The 18,044-nt window shown below is 55.1% G+C and overlaps 1 protein-coding gene across 4 annotated transcripts in view; it reads left to right on the forward strand.

Annotated features, from left to right (window-relative positions):
• Nucleotides 1-18,044, forward strand: part of USP7 (ubiquitin specific peptidase 7) — a 43,754-nt gene extending 25,710 nt beyond the window's left edge. For all 4 annotated transcript variants that reach the window (XM_077316961.1, XM_077316960.1, XM_077316959.1 and 1 more), the window contains 29 exons: nt 1,566-1,764; nt 2,815-2,953; nt 3,557-3,645; nt 4,149-4,257; nt 5,209-5,339; nt 5,760-5,814; nt 6,554-6,634; nt 6,737-6,827; nt 7,145-7,227; nt 7,366-7,475; nt 7,680-7,836; nt 8,317-8,461; nt 8,793-8,923; nt 9,011-9,145; nt 9,278-9,379; nt 9,725-9,830; nt 10,001-10,093; nt 10,357-10,424; nt 10,949-11,049; nt 11,402-11,555; nt 12,124-12,191; nt 12,790-12,898; nt 12,989-13,066; nt 14,093-14,193; nt 14,629-14,728; nt 15,063-15,182; nt 15,412-15,483; nt 15,793-15,883; nt 16,168-18,044. In XM_077316961.1, the coding sequence (XP_077173076.1) occupies nt 1,566-1,764; nt 2,815-2,953; nt 3,557-3,645; nt 4,149-4,257; nt 5,209-5,339; nt 5,760-5,814; nt 6,554-6,634; nt 6,737-6,827; nt 7,145-7,227; nt 7,366-7,475; nt 7,680-7,836; nt 8,317-8,461; nt 8,793-8,923; nt 9,011-9,145; nt 9,278-9,379; nt 9,725-9,830; nt 10,001-10,093; nt 10,357-10,424; nt 10,949-11,049; nt 11,402-11,555; nt 12,124-12,191; nt 12,790-12,898; nt 12,989-13,066; nt 14,093-14,193; nt 14,629-14,728; nt 15,063-15,182; nt 15,412-15,483; nt 15,793-15,883; nt 16,168-16,274 (3,125 nt within the window). In that variant the 3' untranslated portion in view covers nt 16,275-18,044. The remainder of the gene's footprint in view (nt 1-1,565; nt 1,765-2,814; nt 2,954-3,556; nt 3,646-4,148; nt 4,258-5,208; nt 5,340-5,759; nt 5,815-6,553; nt 6,635-6,736; nt 6,828-7,144; nt 7,228-7,365; nt 7,476-7,679; nt 7,837-8,316; nt 8,462-8,792; nt 8,924-9,010; nt 9,146-9,277; nt 9,380-9,724; nt 9,831-10,000; nt 10,094-10,356; nt 10,425-10,948; nt 11,050-11,401; nt 11,556-12,123; nt 12,192-12,789; nt 12,899-12,988; nt 13,067-14,092; nt 14,194-14,628; nt 14,729-15,062; nt 15,183-15,411; nt 15,484-15,792; nt 15,884-16,167) is intronic.

Genomic DNA, 18,044 nt, shown 5'->3' on the forward strand with positions numbered 1-18,044 from the left:
AGCGAATGCTGGCAGGGGGCTCATGGGAATTGTAGTCCATGGACATCTGGAGGGCCGCAGTTTGACTACCCCTGCTCTAGTGGCTCGGCTTCCCAGTGGGAATTCATTTGGGAGGCAGCGAAAGGCGAAACGCTCTGCCATCAGAAACGGGACCTTTGAGTCTCTTTGCATTTGACTGCTTCCTCCCCCCCCCCCCCTTCTCCGTTGCGAAATGCCACAGCAGTAAGCGGAATGCGCTGTGGAAAACTCACAGATGAGCATTGATCTTTCAGTGGGAGCTTCTCTGAAATAACCGTGGGGTGTTTTTTTTTGGGGGGGGGAATAGCCTCGTGCGCCATGCTGTGACGCTCACTTCAGGCTCCGATTCTGCCAGGAATGGGTTGGTCTTTCCACAAAGGCAGGAGAGTTGTGCTCGGTTCATTGCCGGAGATTCCCGACTGGTGTGCTCAGGGCTTTGGGTAGGAGAGAGAGAGAGAGAGAGAGAGCAGAGGGAGGGGTTCTGCCGTGGCCCCGTTGAGTGTCTCACGTTGCCTGTTAATGTCTTGCCTGTTCTCAGTTGGCACACGGCGTCTTTTGTCACCCAGAATGCCGTGCTTCCCAGTCGTGGGGCTTAGCTGCCTTTTGTGTGAGTGTGTAACTTGCCGGGGCTTTATTATTATCCGCCATGATAATCTCCCCGAGGCCGCGGCCGCAGCAGGTCTGCACATTTTGTGCACCGTCATCTGCATGGATTCAATTGTGCTGCTCTAATCTGCTGGTCGGGCGAGGCGGAATGCACTTTTGCCGTCCAGTTCTGTGGGTCACGGCCCGTTCGGCACAGAGTTTCCTTGGAGGGTTACCGTGGCCTCTGGGGAGAAAAAGAGAAGGGAGACCCTTGGTCTTTGGGGTACAAGTCACACTGCTCTTGGTGCCGCTGTCCTGTGTGCCGTCTGCCACGTGTAGATGAGGGCTAGGTTTTTATACCCCCTTTTTCTCTCCCCTGAGGAGTCTCAGAGTGGCTCGCCGTCGCCTTCCCTTCCTCTCCCCGCAACTGGCACCTTGCGAGGCCGGTGGGGCTGAGAGAGCTCTAAAAGAGCTGTGACTTGCCCAAGGTCACCCAGGAGGCCTCAGGTGGAGGGAGGACCAGGGAAACCCAATGGCTGTTATCCAGCTTAGAGTCCAGAGCTCTTCCCCACTACAGCTTGCAGCGTCCCACCTGCTCACATCTGGGCCCGCCCACTAGGCCAGGGGTAGTCAACCTGTGGTCCTCCAGAGGTTCATGGACTACAATTCCCATGAGCCCCTGCCGTCTGGAGGACCACAGGTGGACTGCCCCTGCACTAGGCTACTCGATCAGTGGCGCCTTCAGCCCTTGCGTGCGCTGGAACCACTGTTGCCCCCGGTGGCAGCAGGGGAGTAATCTGATGTCAGAGCCACGGGGCAGGAAGAGGAGGGACCCTTCCCCGATGAGACAACGGCTCACAATCCCGGCAGGGAAACTCGGTGGCCCGTGGAGGGGGGGTTGGTTGGGCCGAAGCGCCCCCATGTCCAGTCCACGGAGTAATCGTTCTTTTGGTTCCTTCCAGACACAAGCTGGCGGTCGGAGGCAACGTTCCAGTTCACGGTGGAGCGTTTCAACCGTCTGAGCGAGTCGGTCCTGAGCCCGCCCTGCTTCGTCCGGAACCTGCCCTGGAAGATTATGGTGATGCCGCGACTTTACCCGGACAGACCGCACCAAAAAAGCGTAGGATTCTTTCTTCAGTGCAATGCTGAGTCTGATTCCACGTAAGCCCTTTCAGATCTCTCATATACATTCCTGCCGCGCGCCCCCCCCCCCCGCCCCCCCAAAGGCCTAGCCTGGAGCAGTGACGGATTAACAGGAGAAAACGGGAGGAAGATCCTTAAGATGGGGTTGTGAGCAGTGGCAGCAGGCAAGGGAGGGGCTGTGTCTCGCGTGTCCTCATGCAGGAACGGGGCAAAAGTTGTGGGAGGCCCGGCCCGGCTGCCCTGGTGCCTCTTGCAAAGGGGGGCGCAGACAGAGGGGGGTTCAGCAGCACATGAAAAGCGTGAGGCTCTTCCTTCTACCAGTCCGGCCCTCTGGTGTAGGAATGCGCAGCGCCCCTGAGTTCTGCAGAAATCCTCTCTGGAAAGATCCCTGACCCTTGGCTGTGCTAGAGCAGACCTGAGCGCCAGTTGCTTCCTGTAGTTCGGGACAGTTTTGAATCGTCCCAGGCTGGGTGGGAACGAAGGCTTCTCGGAAAGGCCCAGGGGGCCTCTCTTGTGAGCTGCGGCCAGAACTCCAGTGACGTCTGTGTTCTGCACGGCCTGTCTCTCTCCCTCGCAGGGCAGGCGCGTCCTGGCCTACCTGCCTGCCTGCTCTCCGGGCCTGGCAACAGCTCCTCGTGTGGTTTTTTATGGCCTCGCCTCTCTCCACAAGATGAAACGCGGCCATTGTGCTTTGTGAAGGGCAGATAGATTTCCAGCCGGCCCTCCTCTGGCCGGCTGGAGACATAAATGTGATGAATGGGGTCAGAAGCATCCCTCTGCATCCTTTCAAGTGCCAGAGCTCTTGAGTGACCGTGAGCTCTTTTCCCTCAAAGGGTTTTGCGAGGCAGTCCTCAAACAGGAACTCACAAAAGTGTGTGTGTGGAGGGGGGGGTAATTGCGTCCCAGAGAGTTGAATCGCGGCCTCTCTCGGCCAGTCGCTTCTGTCGACGTTGATGACCGCCAACCGCCCCAAGAGAGAGCCGAAGCAAAAGGTTTAAAGCCGGAGGGAGGGACCGCTGGCGCCCCTTGCTGCTCAGCTGTGGAGCGTCTCCTCTTTCATCGCTGCAGGTCGTGGTCTTGCCACGCTCAAGCGGTCCTCAAGATAATAAACTACAAGGACGACGAGAAATCTTTCAGCCGCCGCATCAGCCACCTGTTCTTCCACAAAGAGAACGACTGGGGCTTCTCCAACTTCATGTCGTGGAGTGTGAGTAGAGTGCGCACTGGGAGACGTCCGGCACAGGCCCGTCGGGAGGTCCCGGTGACGCCACTGGGGACAAGCGGCACGGTCTGCCCCCTTTCCGGCGGCATGACTGACGGGGGCAAAAGGGGACGGGGGAGATTCTCCCTGGCGTCAGAATCCCCTTCCAAATCTCTCTGCACATCATCGGGTGAGGAAGTTCTGAAAACTCCTCCCTCCCCACAATTAGGACAGCTCGTGCTTGGTGCTGGATGGATTGAACGTCCAGCTCCCGGGTGGCTGTGTTGAGGTTGGCACTCCTGGCCAATGAGGTGCTGGGCTTGGTGGGGGAGCAGGAAGCAGGTTGGAGGGTGGAAGAAAAAGACCTGGCCATCCGCCAACAGCATGCAACGTTCCAGTCTTTTTCAGCATTAGCGTTGGGCTTCAGCAAATCTTTATGAATTGTAGCCTGTCTTTCCCCTGCCCTGCCCTCCCCTTTTAAAAGGAGCTTTCAGAATCGGCTTCAGTTTCCAAACGGGGAGGGAAGAAGCATCAACAGTCCGGAAGGTGGTTGTCTGTTTTGGTTTTTAATGTATTGTCGTTGTTGTTTTTTTTTAATATAAAAAACAGGAAGTTACTGATCCGGATAAAGGCTACATAGAAGACGACAAAGTTACCTTTGAGGTCTACGTTCAAGCCGATGCCCCGCACGGTGTGGCGTGAGTAGTTTTGGCAATTATTTTAAAAAGCCGCATCATGCCCCCTGCACGGTGACTCTCTCAGGAATTGCCCCCCCCCCTTCTCTATGACTTAACAGTAACAGCAACAAATTGGCCGAAATGCAGCCCCCTTTTCCCTCTGAAACTATGTAAAAGCTGTCCCTGGTTTGGCACCCTTGAAGGAGTCGAAAAGACCAGATCTCTGTGCCAGTCGTTCTTTCTCAGCCTATCAAGACCCTGCCGACGGGGTGCTGAACTCCTGAACGATCGATTCATGCAAACGTTCCCGGGTTGCGGGTCTCTCCTCCCCGCCGCTCCGGGTGACTCTGCTCAGCTGAGAGGAGAGGGCTTGCCTCCCTCCTGATTTGGCTCAGCCCAGCCGTTGCAGGAGAAGAGCACGTGGAAATGGGCCGGTGCCCCTTGGGCCAGCTATCTGAGGGCCGTTGTTGGGGAAATCATTGGGATACGTCCATGTTTGTGCAAGCTGGGGCCTTTTCTCCTAGGTGGGATTCCAAGAAGCACACCGGCTACGTGGGGCTGAAGAACCAGGGGGCAACCTGTTATATGAACAGCTTGCTGCAGACGTTATTTTTCACCAACCAGCTGCGAAAGGTAAGCCCAGAGCGCTCTGCCTTCCACGAGAAAATGGGGTGCAGGTTGGGTGGTGCACAGGGAGAGGCCCGGGGAAGGAGGCAACTTCTGGTTCCGTTCCAAAACACAGGGAGAAACGACAGGCATTTTTTGAAATGTGCGTGGGAGAGCAGCTGTAGCCATCGGAAGCAGGGCTTTGATTAGAGGGGGCGTTCTGGGCGAGGGGGGCAGGCGGCCTTCCCACGCCTTGAAACAGAAGCCGGCTTCCTTCTCCCTATACTAGTCTAGCGTGGCCTCCAGGCCCCTTCCATGCCCTTGCTACAAGCTGCTCTTCTCTTGCTTTGCGGGGCTCTTTAAAAGGAGAGGTTCCCTTCCCCGTGCCGGGGTCTCTCCCCAACCCCCTGCCCCAAGCAGCCGGAGTTTCACGAGCGGCCGCTCTCCCTCTCCTCCTCAATTAGCTCGCCATCCAGGGTCCAGCCTTTTGCCGTTTGCCGCTTTAATCCCTTTACGGCCCCCCTCCCTCCGTCTAAATTTGCTGCTGTTCTCAATCCTCCGCGGCCGAATGTAATCTGTGAATGGCATTAGAGTGTGTTTCCTGCCTCTTCCAGGGTGATTAAGGGATAAGCAAACTCCACCCGACCCCCTTTCCCTCGCTCTCCCCTCGTGGGCACAGCGCCAGCCCCTGCCCTCCTTGCCCCCTGTGTCAGGGCAAGTGGCTTGCAATTCCACGTTGTCAAAACGGAGAGGAGGGAAGCCCTCCAAATGGCCACCTTGTGGGCCCGAAAATCCTTGCAAGGGACTTTCCCTCCGGCTGAATCGGGAGGTTTGTCCTGGGGCAGAATTCGTCCCAAGGTTGCTTGGCAGAGGTCAAATCCCAAATGGCCAGGGCGGAACCGGGAAACTGCGAAAGTCGCAAAGGTTGCCGTGGAGCCTTTCCCAGGGGTCCTCCCTGAACGCCGGGCTCTCTTGCAGGCCGTGTACATGATGCCCACCGAAGGAGACGACTCCTCCAAAAGCGTCCCTCTAGCGCTGCAGAGAGTCTTCTACGAGCTCCAGCACAGCGACAAACCTGTAGGAACTAAGAAGCTAACAAAGTCTTTTGGGTATGCGCCCCCCCCCCCCAACGCAAGTTTCTGTGACTGGCCCCGACCAGGCTCTGCAGAGGCTTAAAGAGTTGTGCGGTGGAGGAGCGCAAGGCCTTGTTCTCCGACGCTCCCGAGCAGCACTTAATAGGCTTAAGTTGCAGGGGGCGAGCTTTGGTTGAGCGCCAGGGGAAACTTCACAATGGTCGGAATAGCTGTGCCGTTGTGCTGGCTGGGGGTGGGCTGGGGGGTCTTTGTGTCCTCCCCCTCCCTGGAGCAGAGTCCCTCGGCCAGGCGTGCTCCAGCTGTGGGTTGCCAGAGGGCCGGGCTGGCCGACGGCCTCTGAGGGCACCTCCTCGTGCAGGCTCTTCGAAAGCAGCAGATAATTCGGAGGACTTTGTTTTGCAAGTGGTAGTTTTTGTTTGTTTGTTTCCCTTAAAGATGGGAGACTTTAGACAGCTTCATGCAACACGACGTCCAAGAACTGTGTCGGGTGGTACGTATCCTCGCCCGCTCGATGGGGACCCTGAGCCAGAGGGCGGTTCTGCACAGGATCTCCCCAAGGGTTCGATCCAGTAGGGAGCGGTTCCGACAGGGACCCCGTTTGAGGACAGAGAGGGGGCCTGCTGGATCGCACCACATCTGTCTGCCGAAGCTCCAGGCTCGGCTTCCGCCTGACCTCAGCTTCGGAACCCGCTCTGCTTCTCAGTGTTGCCGTTCATGTGCAGAGCGCCATTGTGTCTGACCCAGGAAACAGCAGCCCACCCGCCCGCTCTCCCTCCTTCCCGGGGGGTCGTTATGCTGGCCCCCGTGTCCAGAGAAGGGGTGTCCTGCCACCAGAGGATTGCCCACTTGCCTTTCAGAAAAGCAACACTCTTGAAATAATAGGGCGTCATTCGCAGCTGCATTTAGTATGTTAAATATTGGAACGTGAGTGGCTTTCCCTGTAAGCATCGGCTCTTTATATCCGGTGGTTGAGGAAATGCCTGTCCATCGCGTTTGAAACTTTCAGCCAGACTGGCCTGGGGTTCTCTTGTTGAATCGAGAAAGCAAAAAGTGGTTCAGGGGATTTGGGAGCATCCAGCTCAGGAGGAACCTGAATTGTGGGAGAGGGGCCACACTGGGAACCCCTGAGCTCTTGGAGGGGGGGGGGGTAGAGAGAGAGAGGGGGGGGATAGCTGCACCTTAAGAATAAACGTGCGCGTCTCAAGGAGGTGTCTCCTGTCTCCTTTCAGTTGCTGGATAACGTCGAAAACAAAATGAAAGGAACCTGCGTAGAAGGCACGATTCCTAAATTATTCAGAGGCAAGATGGTGGTAGGTGTCAAAGCTCAGAAACGGCTGGGGTTGGGGGGTGGGGGGTTTGCGGTCTTGGCCGGCGTGCCTTTCACGGTCCCCTCCCCCCTTCTGTGTTGGCAGTCTTATATCCAGTGCAAGCACGTAGACTATCGGTCGGAGCGAATAGAGGATTACTACGACATCCAACTAAGTATAAAGGGAAAGAAAAACAGTAAGTGTCCCTTCTCTGGCTGGTGGTCCAGTGAAAGACCGTGGAGAAGGCCTCTGCCTGCAGCATGCAGCAATGCCCTTCTGTGCTTACGTGAGCAGCAACATTCTGGGATTATCTCCCCCACACTGACCAGGCTCAGGTTGGCCAGAGAACCCAGCTTGACTGTCAGTGGCTGCTGTGGGGGGGATGGGCTGTGGGGCAGGATGTGGGCGCACAGACAGACCCCGGGGTTGGCCCCCCTGGTCTGGTTGCCGGTGTGTTTTCTGTGCCAGAGCTGGGCTGTTGTGACTTCCCTTCCTCGTGTCCCTCTCCCCCAGTATTTGAGTCGTTCATTGACTACGTTGCAGTAGAACAGCTGGAAGGGGACAATAAGTACGACGCGGGGGAGCACGGCTTGCAGGTATGCGGGGCTCTCGCTCGATCCCTCGCCCGGCCAGAGCCGGAGAGGCGGTTCTCGAAGCCGGGAGCATCGCTCCTCCCCGGGAGACCGTTGAGCAGTGAGTTGCGCTGACCCTGTGCCTCTTCCCTCGCCCCCCAGGAAGCGGAGAAGGGCGTCAAATTCCTGACGTTGCCCCCCGTGCTGCACCTGCAGCTCATGCGGTTCATGTACGATCCCCAGACAGACCAAAACATCAAGATCAACGACAGGTAAGAACGGGCGTCGCTGCCACAAAAGCCAAGGCCAAAAGGCGGAAATGGCTGAGCCAGAACTGCACCCCCACCCCCACCCTAGCAGGGGCGAGGCTCCCGGCCTCCCGGCCCCGTGCCCCTGGCCGTCGTTCACGAATCCCCAGCTTTGTCTCCAGCAAGCAGCGATGGCACACACGGCTCTTCCTCTCCTCTCCGACCCAGGTTTGAATTTCCGGATCAGTTGCCGCTCGACGAATTCTTGCAAAAAACCGACCCGAAAGACGCAGCCAACTACATTCTCCACGCCGTGCTGGTGCACAGCGGAGACAACCACGGCGGGCATTACGTTGTTTACTTGAATCCGAAAGGCGACGGGAAAGTGAGTAGAGCCGGAGAGCCCCCCTCCCCTCCCCTCCCCTCCCCTGCCCAGGGCCCGTCGGGCGGGACCTTTGCTGAACGCTTGCCCTGTCGGTCGAGCAGCCCTGGAGCACAGGCTTGGCCTTGCTGGGCAGCCCTGGGGCTACCTTTGGCCACTGGATGGTCCTGCGTCTTTTGAACCCGGTCGGCCCTGAGAACCCCCAGAATGGATAATTATCAGTTGTTATTGCACGGTCATTCAAATGTTTTATAGACTGTTCCATGCATAGTTCTTAGGTTATTATGTAAATAGCCCTGAGCCCCCGGGGAGGGCGGTATATAAATATAATAAATAAATGCCTGGCTGTGACCAGACCAGGATGACTTTGTCCTGCTCCCCTTGGTGTTCGGGGGGCTTCCTGGCCACAAACCCGTGTGACATTTGAGTTTCCGATTAGCCTCGAGCTCTGTCTGAGACCTCGCTGCGCTCTCTCCTTGGCAGTGGTGTAAATTTGACGACGACGTCGTGTCTCGATGTACAAAAGAAGAAGCTATTGAACATAACTACGGCGGCCACGACGACGACTTGTCCGTACGGCACTGCACCAACGCCTACATGTTGGTGTACATCAGGGAGTCCAAACTGAGTAGGTCCCCGTTTGCTCGGCCCCGGCGGCTCTGGGGGTTCCTCGCGCAAAACCGTCACGAGCTTTGCGAGTTGACTTGAGGGGAGCGGCAGGAAGGGGGAGGCCCAGAAGCACCCCTGAATGGCACAGGGGGCTCGCACGGCCAAAGGACCGGGTGGGCTTCAGAACGGCTGGCCTGGCCCAAGCCGAACAGCATCCTTTCTTCCAGAAACCCTTAGCCGAAGCAGTTCGTAGTCTCCCCCCACCACCACCACCAAGTACCAGAGGTCCAGAATGGAAACTCTGATCAGAGCCTGTCCTTTCCTCCTCCCCCCCCCCCCCTGCTTCCCAGGTGAAGTTCTGCAGCCGGTCACAGACCACGATATCCCGCAGCAGCTGGTGGAAAGGTTGCAAGAAGAGAAGAGAATAGAGGCGCAGAAGCGGAAGGAGCGGCAAGAAGCCCACCTGTACATGCAAGTGCAGGTGAGACAGTTGTGTGTCCCTCGCAGGCCTCCATCCCCCGGGACGTGGGGCAGGACCACGTCCTGAAAGGTCCCGTGCTTTTTCCAGATAGTAACCGAGGACCAGTTTTGCGGCCACCAAGGGAACGACATGTACGATGAAGAGAAAGTGAAGTACACGGTATTCAAGGTGCTGAAGAACTCCACGCTGGCAGAATTCGTGCAAAACCTTTCTCAGACCATGGTGAGGAGCGGCTTCTGACAGAGATGCTGGGCATTCTCCGGATTAAGATTTTTTTTGGGGGGGGGAGGGGGGTGTTGTTCAGCCGTGCGGTGGTGTCCAGCTGAGTTTCACTGACATTATTGAAATTTGCAGGGTTTTCCTCAAGACCAGATCCGGTTGTGGCCGATGCAGGCCCGAAGCAACGGGACGAAGCGACCCGCCATGTTAGATAACGAAGCAGACGGCAATAAAACTGTAAATACTGGGGGAGGGGGGGAGGTGGACCTGGGGAAGGAGGTGGCCAGCTCTGGGTGGGGAGATCCCTGGGTCTTTGGAGTGGGGCCTAGGGAGGTAAATCTTAAAACAGACTTCCGGTTTTATTCTCCGGAGCCCCCCCCCCCATGAAAGTAAAAAGGAGTGGGGAGTAAGAGCCACGCAAACCCTTTGACATGCTGCTTGCCCCTGACGGGGAACTCTGTGAGGAATAGAGGCACACCTCTTGCATTGCTGCATCCCTGTCAGTGCAGCAGGCGGGCCAGCTCTATATAAAGCCGACCCGATGGCTGACCTTCTCTCTCTCTTTTTCCTTCCACCGTGCAGATGATTGAACTCAGCGACAATGAAAACCCCTGGACCATATTCCTGGAGACCGTTGACCCTGAAATGGCTGCTACGGGGGCAACGTTACCCAAGTTCGACAAAGACCGTGAGTAGCCGTCTAGGCCAGGCATGCCCTGAGGGCTCCCCGGGGGCTCCCCGCCTTGGGGGACTCGGCTGCTTCCGTTGACGCCGGGTCTTCCTCGAGCTGCCAGGGAAGCCGCCTCCTGCCGCAAGCGAGCCTCTGTTCCTTCCCCCTTCTTGTGTCTCAATGCGCAGATGACGTCATGTTGTTCTTGAAGATGTACGATCCAAAGACGCGGAGTCTGAACTACTGCGGACATATCTACACGCCGATATCCTGTAAAATACGTACGTAACAGGAGGATGCCCGCACACACACACAACCTCGGCTTCCTCTTCTTAGCTTGAACATGATGCCCTCACTCCAGTTTGATCCTCTGGGAACTCAAGGGATCGCTTGCCGTTTTTACGTTTGGTTTGTCCTCCGTAGAAAATCCAGGTGGAGACGGGTTTCCACTAGCCGGAAGCCTTGCCACTCGTGGGTCAAACGGGTGGGCGGTTTGGAAAGCCAGCGGAAGCGTTAACGGGCCTCTTTCTTTTTCCTCCCGCAGGTGACCTGCTGCTGGTTATGTGTGAAAGAGCAGGATTCCCCCAAGAATCTAATCTTATCCTCTATGAGGTTTGGATCCTCCCTTCTTTCTCCGACCAAATCTAGACTAGTTTTCCTGATGGGCCAGAGGGGCTGAGTGATGGGGAACCTGCGGCCACTAAAGAAAAGGGGGAGATGGGAGACCAGCAGTGTCTTTCAGTGACCGGCAGGAAACAGATCAGGCTAGAAGCTTGTCCACTGCCACAATAGCCTTCCCAGGGACTGCCACGTTACTGAGCAGAAAGGAGCCCATTTTATTTATTTATAATGTATTTATACGTTGGTTTTATAAACCTCCCCTCTCTGACAACAGCCTCGGGGCAGCGAACAACAAGTAAGCCCATGCCAGACATGGATTTAAAACAGTGAAAGCAACAAGCAAGGAAACTAATTCCATTATTTAAGATGCAAATGCTCCCATTCTCCGCCTGCCAGTGATTGTCACCTTGAGTTTGGGTCTGAGAGGTTCTGGGGTACGGGCTTGAGAAAGTGCTTATCTGTGCAGTAACGGGAAGGACCCTCTGATCTGCCACCCCCTCCCCCTTCTGCCTCAGGAAGTTAAGCCGAATTTAACGGAGAGAATTCAGGACTACGACGTCTCGCTCGACAAAGCTCTGGACGAACTCATGGACGGCGACATCATCGTGTTTCAGAAGTAGGTGTCGAGGGGGGCTCGGCCCCAGCGGCCGACATCTAAGCTCTGGGGGTTGGGGACAGCCGGGCATAGGAGTCTTCTTCAACTCTGACTCAGCTGTCGGATAAACTGGTGGTGGGTTTCACCCGTAAGCCCTGTAGGAAGCGGTTGGTGGGTCCAGCTGTGCTAGGCGTCTCAGAGCTTCCAGTGCCCACAGGGCATTGCCCCTGCCTGGGAAAACGTCCCTTGGATTCCTTCTGGAGCTCGTGCAGAAGGTGGCTGCGAGACAGACTTCCTGTCCTCGCAGCCCCTCTTGCCAGCCAGCTCTGGCATGAAACGGTTGCGGCCTTGTCTTGCCCCCCGCCCCCCTCAGGGACGACCCCGAGAACGACAACAGCGAACTGCCCACGGCAAAAGAGTACTTCCGAGACCTGTACCACCGAGTCGACGTCATCTTCTGCGACAAAACCATCCCCAACGACCCTGGCTTCGTGGTCACGTTGTCCAACAGAATGAATTATTTTCAGGTACCTGCTCCCCGTGCAGAAGGGACACAGGCCCTTCAGTGGGGAGATGCCCTTGGAGGTTCTGGGTTTCTGCGACAGGGTTTCAGATCGGCCGCTTGGCTCCCAGTGGGCTGCTCTGGCCGTGTTTCCCAGCTGTTGCCTGGGCCTGCTTCTTCGGGAACACTTAAGATTTAGACTTGTTCCTACCTGTTATTTGGGCCCGTGTACACGTACGTTCTCTGCCGAGTTCTCAGCTCCCCACGAACTCAGTGTGGTGGTTCTGTTCTCAGAGGAGACGTTTACCCAGAGAGGGGGCTGTTCAAAAGTGGCGTCGCCCACCCACAATCTGAAACGGCTTGATTAGGTTAACTTGGTGTGGTCTTCCTCAGAGGTGCTTTGGGAGCGTAACATTGTGAAAATATGTTTTGGGGGATGCTTTGAGAGCAGCCCCTGTCCGTCCTAACGTTATTCGGAGTGCCTGGGTGTCCTGGGCTTTTCCCAAAGCGAGCAGCCACGTCTTGAGAACAGAAGCAAATAGTATTCCTGCAAAACTTGCTTTTTGTTCTTTTTTCTTAATTTTTTTTTGAAGGTTGCAAAGACAGTCGCCCAGAGGCTGAATACAGACCCTATGCTACTGCAGTTCTTCAAGTCTCAAGGGTAAGAGGGGTTTGTCCAAACAGACTTCCTTTTAGGTTGCAAAGTGCATTGAGTCCAACCTTTGCAAAGACACGGCCGTGGGGCTGGAGACGGCTTGGCCAAGCCCTGAAGGAGGAGGATTGAGGGGGGGGGGCATGCTCACAGTTATGAGCACTGACATATGATGCTGTGGACCACCAGGGTATCCTTGAAGGAGCAAGGCAGGAGGAACCCAATTTCTTGGTTTATGGAGAATGTATTTACACCGCCCCCCTCCCCCCAAGGCGGGTTAGAGATTACAAGAATAATAAAATAAGATGTTAATAAAAAGAGGTAAAGCAGCCTTCTGTGGCCACGGGTGTTTCAGGGCCCCCTGGATTCTGTTTTGTTTTGTTCTGACCACCCCTTCCGAGCTGCCCTGACTCCCCGCCCCCTTCCCCTGTTGCGGCAGGAAGGCTGGGGGGGGCAGCTGCGGGGCCTTGTAGGGTTCCCGCCCGAAGGAAGTCTTGCAGGTCGTGGCGAGCGCAGGATGAGGCCTGCATTTTGGAAAGCCAACGAAGGCCGCCGGGGTGGAGGTGCCGGTTAGCGTGAGCTTCCTGACCTTTTTCTTCTCGTTCAGCTACAGAGATGGCCCAGGGAACCCTCTTAGACATAATTACGATGGGACTCTAAGAGACCTTCTGCAGTTCTTCAAGCCTAGACAACCTAAGAAACTTTACTACCAGCAGGTAGGCTCCGCTCAGATTGGCGTCTCGGTAGGGGGTGGCTTTGGCTCCTCCGCAGAAAGGGCTAAACGCTCTCTTGCTTCCTCCCTCTAGCTCAAAATGAAGATCACAGACTTTGAAAACAGGAGAAGTTTTAAGTGCATATGGCTAAACAGCCTGTTTAGGGAAGAGGTGAGTTTCATTTGGTTCCCGTTGGTGTTTTGGAAACTTCGATCAGAGCGAAGGAAAAGTGGTCCAGCTAGGGGTAAAAGTAAAGGTCTCCCCTGTGCAAGCACCGGGTCATGTCTGACCATTGGGGTGACGCCCTTCAGCGTTTTCATGGCAGACTCAATACGGGGTGGTTTGCCAGTGCCTTCCCCAGTCATTATTGTTTACCCCCCAGCAAGCTGGGTACTCGTTTTACCGACCTCGGAAGGATGGAAGGCTGAGTCAACCTTGAGCCGGCTGCTGGGATCGAACTCCCAGCCTCATGGGCAGACAGCTTCAGACAGCATATCGCTGCCTTACCACTCTGCGCCACAAGAGGCTCTCCAGCTAGGGGTATCAATGGGCAAAAGCAGAATCGCGGATTAAAATTTGGCCCGCAGTCATTGGCCGAGGCAGCTCCCTGGCGAAGGAGTTGCCAGCTCCAGAGACCGAATTCTGGCCTCTCTCGCTCGGCACGAAACCTGACACTTCTTCCTTCCAGGACCAAATGGATTTTTCATATTATTATACCCAACATTACAGAACGAACGTTTCCGCTGTCCAAGTCTTTGCATAAGAGCATCTGCTCCTGTCTTTTCAGCATGCCAGGGCTCTTTGTGAGTTACGACACAGGAGAATTGAAAAGGGCTTGCTCCTCTGTTCATGTGGGAAGCCTCTCTCAAGGATCTGAGTCCAGTAGGACCTTGATGACCAGAGCTTAAAAGCTGGTCAGAGCTTTTAAGTTTGCCCCTTGCAAAATCATTTTTAGTCCCTAAACGTGTTTCGGTGGTTTCGGACTCAGATTTAGCGGTTCTCCTGGAGGCCAAGCCGGCCGCCCAATGAAACTGTCTCTCAAGAAAGCCCCGTGGACCAGTTGCAACTGGGAGGTCTGACCTTTGGGGTGCCTCAGCCCACGAAATGAGGGTCGCCCGTCTCAGCCGGCAGCTGCCCGCCCTGCGTGTTCTCGTGTCTCTCTCTGCCTCTCACGGCCTCGTTCTCTCCTTCCCTCAGGAGATAACTCTGTATCCAGACAAGCACGGCTGCGTACGAGATTTGCTAGAGGAATGTAAAAAGGCGGTAGAACTCTCTGAGAGGGGCTCGGGGAAATTAAGGCAAGTGTCTCCCACCTGTCCTCCAGGTTAGCTGCAGATTTGCCTCTGAAGTTGAAGGGGGTGGGGTGGGGGTAGTCCTTAAGAGAGCCAGCGTGGCATTCCACAATCACCTGGGGGGCCAGGTTGGATCCCCCCCCTCCTCCACGTAATGCCTGCCTGGTGACCTTGGTGAGTCCCAGTTCTCTCAGAGCTCTCTCAGCCCCACTGAGAGTGGTCTCCCCTCCAAGGGCTGACTCTGCTTAGATTTCAAGATGTGGCAGGCCAGGCCAGGCGCCAAGATGGACATTTGGTCCTGCTGACTGGGATATTTTCCCTCCCCCCCTCTTGTCACGGGTTCTGAAGGCTCTGTGGGCCACATCTCTGAGCGATGCTGCGTACTCTGTGAGCGCACTGACGGGTGTGTGTGTCCCCCCCCCCCCCCGCTTCCCTCCAAAGGCTGCTAGAAATTGTAAGTTACAAAATAATCGGAGTCCATCAGGAAGACGAATTGTTAGAGTGTTTATCACCAGCGACCAGCCGGACGTTTCGAATAGAGGTGAGCCTGGGCCCCTCGCCCCACAGCAGGCGCCTCCTGCATCCTCCCTGTTCTCAAGTGGGCTGCGGGGGTTTCCTCTCCACCTGGAGCCTTGCCCTACGGGGACCACTGCTAAGTTTTTTTCTCTTTCTGTCAGTGGGGGACGGCCTTGGCTCCAAGGACCTGTTGGCCACTGTGTGTTAAACTGGACAGACCCCCCCCCTCCCCGGTCTGGCCAGGCTTTGTCTGGATGGCTGGCGGGGGCTCTGTCCCTCGTCCACCTTTGGGGCCGACCCTCGTGTGCTCGCCCGTCTCTCTGGCTGATCGACAGGCATGCCGTTGTCTTTGAATGCAGGAAATCCCCTTGGACCAGGTAGATCTAGATAAGGAGAGCGAGATGCTCATCACGGTTGCTCACTTCCAGAAAGAGGTTTTCGGGACTTTCGGAACCCCCTTCTTGCTAAGGATACACCAGGTGAGTCCGGCGGCTCTTTGCGCTGTGCCGGTCGAAACGCCAAGGGGCAGGCCGCAGTCCAGAGCATGTGGAGGGCCCGGGGTCACCCAGGCAGTGTGAGAGGAGTGGGAGGATTCGCACCCGGGCCTGCCCAACCCCAGCAGGAGCCTCTAGGTGCCCCGTCTCTCTGGCGGCCCCCGTCAGGAGAGTCCCCCTGAAACCAAGAGGCCATTGGTTTTGGCTTCCCCAGGGCGAACACTTTCGGGAAGTGATGAAGAGGATCCAGGCTGTGTTGGACATCCAGGAGAAGGAATTTGAAAAGGTACCTTGCCCACTGGGATCAGCTGTGGCCTTGGAGCCTAGCCTACCTCACAGGGCTGTTGAGAGGACACAATTCAAGAGGAGAGGGCGGGGTGTCCTTGGCTGTACAAGGAGGGTCAGGCCCTCAATGGCGCCTTGCGAGCCGGACTGCAACGGGAGGAGGGAAAGTGCAAAAAGCCAGAGGTGTTGAGGCAGGCTTCCGCGATATTTTCGGCACTCTCCTTCCGGATCCATCTTTGAGCCAACTGCCTCTCTCCCCGCCCCCCTCCCTTTTCTCTCCCTCCTCCCTCCCCCTTGGTTCTTCCCAAAGTTTAAGTTTGCTATCGTCATGATGGGTCGGCACCAGTATATAAACGAAGATGAATATGAAGTGAACTTGAAAGATTTTGAGCCCCAACCAGGTAAGCGCCTGGCGGTCCTAGGAAGCCCCACGTCCCCCCGCGAGATTCAGGTGGGGCCTGGAGCCTCTCCCGGGCAGCCCCCATGAACCCCGGCCTGGCCGCCGTGCTGCGACGGAAACCACGGGCGTTGGGGGGGGGCGGGGGGGCCCGACCAAGCGAGGCAGAGGTTAGCATGTGCCGCGGGCCGACTGGTGTGGCTTCCTGCGCTACAGAAGCGCGTTTTGAATGGAACGACTAACCAGCGTGTCTCTCTGCCCCTCCCTGTCTCTCTTTCCCGCTTGCAGGCAACATGTCCCACCCCCGGCCGTGGCTCGGACTTGACCATTTCAACAAGGCTCCAAAGAGAAGCCGGTACACGTACCTTGAGAAAGCTATTAAAATCCATAACTGACTGACCCCTCTCCCGTTTGTTCGAGGCAAAAATGTAAACGAAAACAAAAACAAACAAACAAACAAACAAAATCCCAGAGAAGGAGGGGGGCGACAATAAGTGTGTGTGTGCGTGTGTGTGTGTGTGTGTGCGCACCTTTTTAACAACCGTAGGACTTTTGGTACACGTGCACTCAGTCGGGAGGCTCCAGCAAGAGGATTTGCTGCTGATGTATTAATTTTATTTTCAGGCTGTTCAGTTTGGCTTCTCTGTAATCTATTATTATTATTATTATTATTGACTGCCTTTTTTTTTTTTTTTTTGAGCAAAAGAAAAAAAAATGAAGGTGTTTTATAAAAGCTTTTGGGTGCCAATGAGTTTTTATGGGGGAAAACTATGTTTAAAAAAAAACCCGAGATTGTCAGCGTAACGGAGGAGGGGCGGAGGGGCGCAGGAGAGGTGGGCCCTCCCTCGCAGGAGGCTTAGTCTGTGCCGCGTTGGAGTCGAGGGTCTTTGCTGGCCACCCCCCGTCCACCCGTCCCGCTCGAGATATCCGTGGTCCCGCTGTCACTGCGATCTGGTTGGTGCTCTGGTTAGCCTCACGTCCCATTTATTTCCTTCAGTTATATCCTTTAAAAAGAAAAATATGAAATTTTTTTGTGCATTTGTAAATGCAAACAGAAACGGAGAAAACGAAAAGCTCACGTCATCAATAAATAGCAAATCTCTACTTTGTTGTGTACCCTGCTGGCACTTATTGGGGGAGAAGTGATTTTGTTTTTGTCTCTGCAAGCAGTCTAGGGCTTCTCTTTTTGTTATTCTTTTCATTTGAAATAAATGGATTTTGAGTCCCGTTTCCTTTTTGGGGTTGGGGCAGGGGGAGGGGAGGGGAGGGGAGGGGGGGAACACTGCGTTTCTCCAAGGAGGAGCTTGAGGGAGATATTCACCGGAGGGGAGAGGTGTGTGCCGCGTGGAATTAAATTTTTTTTAAAAATAAGGAGAGAATCGTTTCGCGGTTAAAACTTCAAAAATCGTTAAGGAGAGAATCTCAGTTGTGAGTTAAAAGAATCAAACCTGGCTGACGGAGAACCAAACAGGAGGGGAAAGGCGTTTACTTTTATATATATATAAATATATATATATATAAAGAACATTTAGTTAATCTGGGACAGAAGCAGGGAAGGCCGAGGAAATAAGCCCTTTAGCGCCAAGGACGTGTTTGCTAGCATTTAGTAAGCTGTGGACTTTGTAAAAAATGAATTCAATGCGGGGGGGAGGGTGGGAAGTGGGGAGGGGTGGAATTGTATATTTAACGGAGGAACGTGTACAATTTAACACTTGGACATAACGATTTTGGGGTCTGGAGGGAGGGCTGGGTGGGCAGGGGATGCGTCTGCAAACGAACTTCGCAGGTGTCAATATTCATGGTGTGCAGTTTCCGCTTCTTTTCCTCTCCTCCCCCGGATGGCTTTTCCGTTTTAATTTGGAGCAAACAGACAGCCGTTTGTGTGTCTCTTTAAGTTGTGTGTGTTTTGGGTTTTGTTTTGTTTTTTTTAGTGCAGTTTCAGGGGGCAAATTTATATATAGAATCAGCAATTCCCTCTCTTTCTGTTTTTTGTTTTTTTGTTTTTTTAAGTTTGCATTCTTTTCTTTTCCCCCCCCCCCCACTCCCTCTCAGCCCGGAATTTTATTTGGTTTCTGTAGCAGCCCCGTGAAATGAATCTTCCTGTATATTGCCTTTTTGCTGGAAAAAAAAATATGTTGTATGTTGAATAAAAATTTTCTATAAGA

The sequence above is a fragment of the Paroedura picta genome, chromosome 17, assembly GCF_049243985.1.
Source record: "Paroedura picta isolate Pp20150507F chromosome 17, Ppicta_v3.0, whole genome shotgun sequence".
NCBI lineage: Eukaryota > Metazoa > Chordata > Lepidosauria > Squamata > Gekkonidae > Paroedura > Paroedura picta.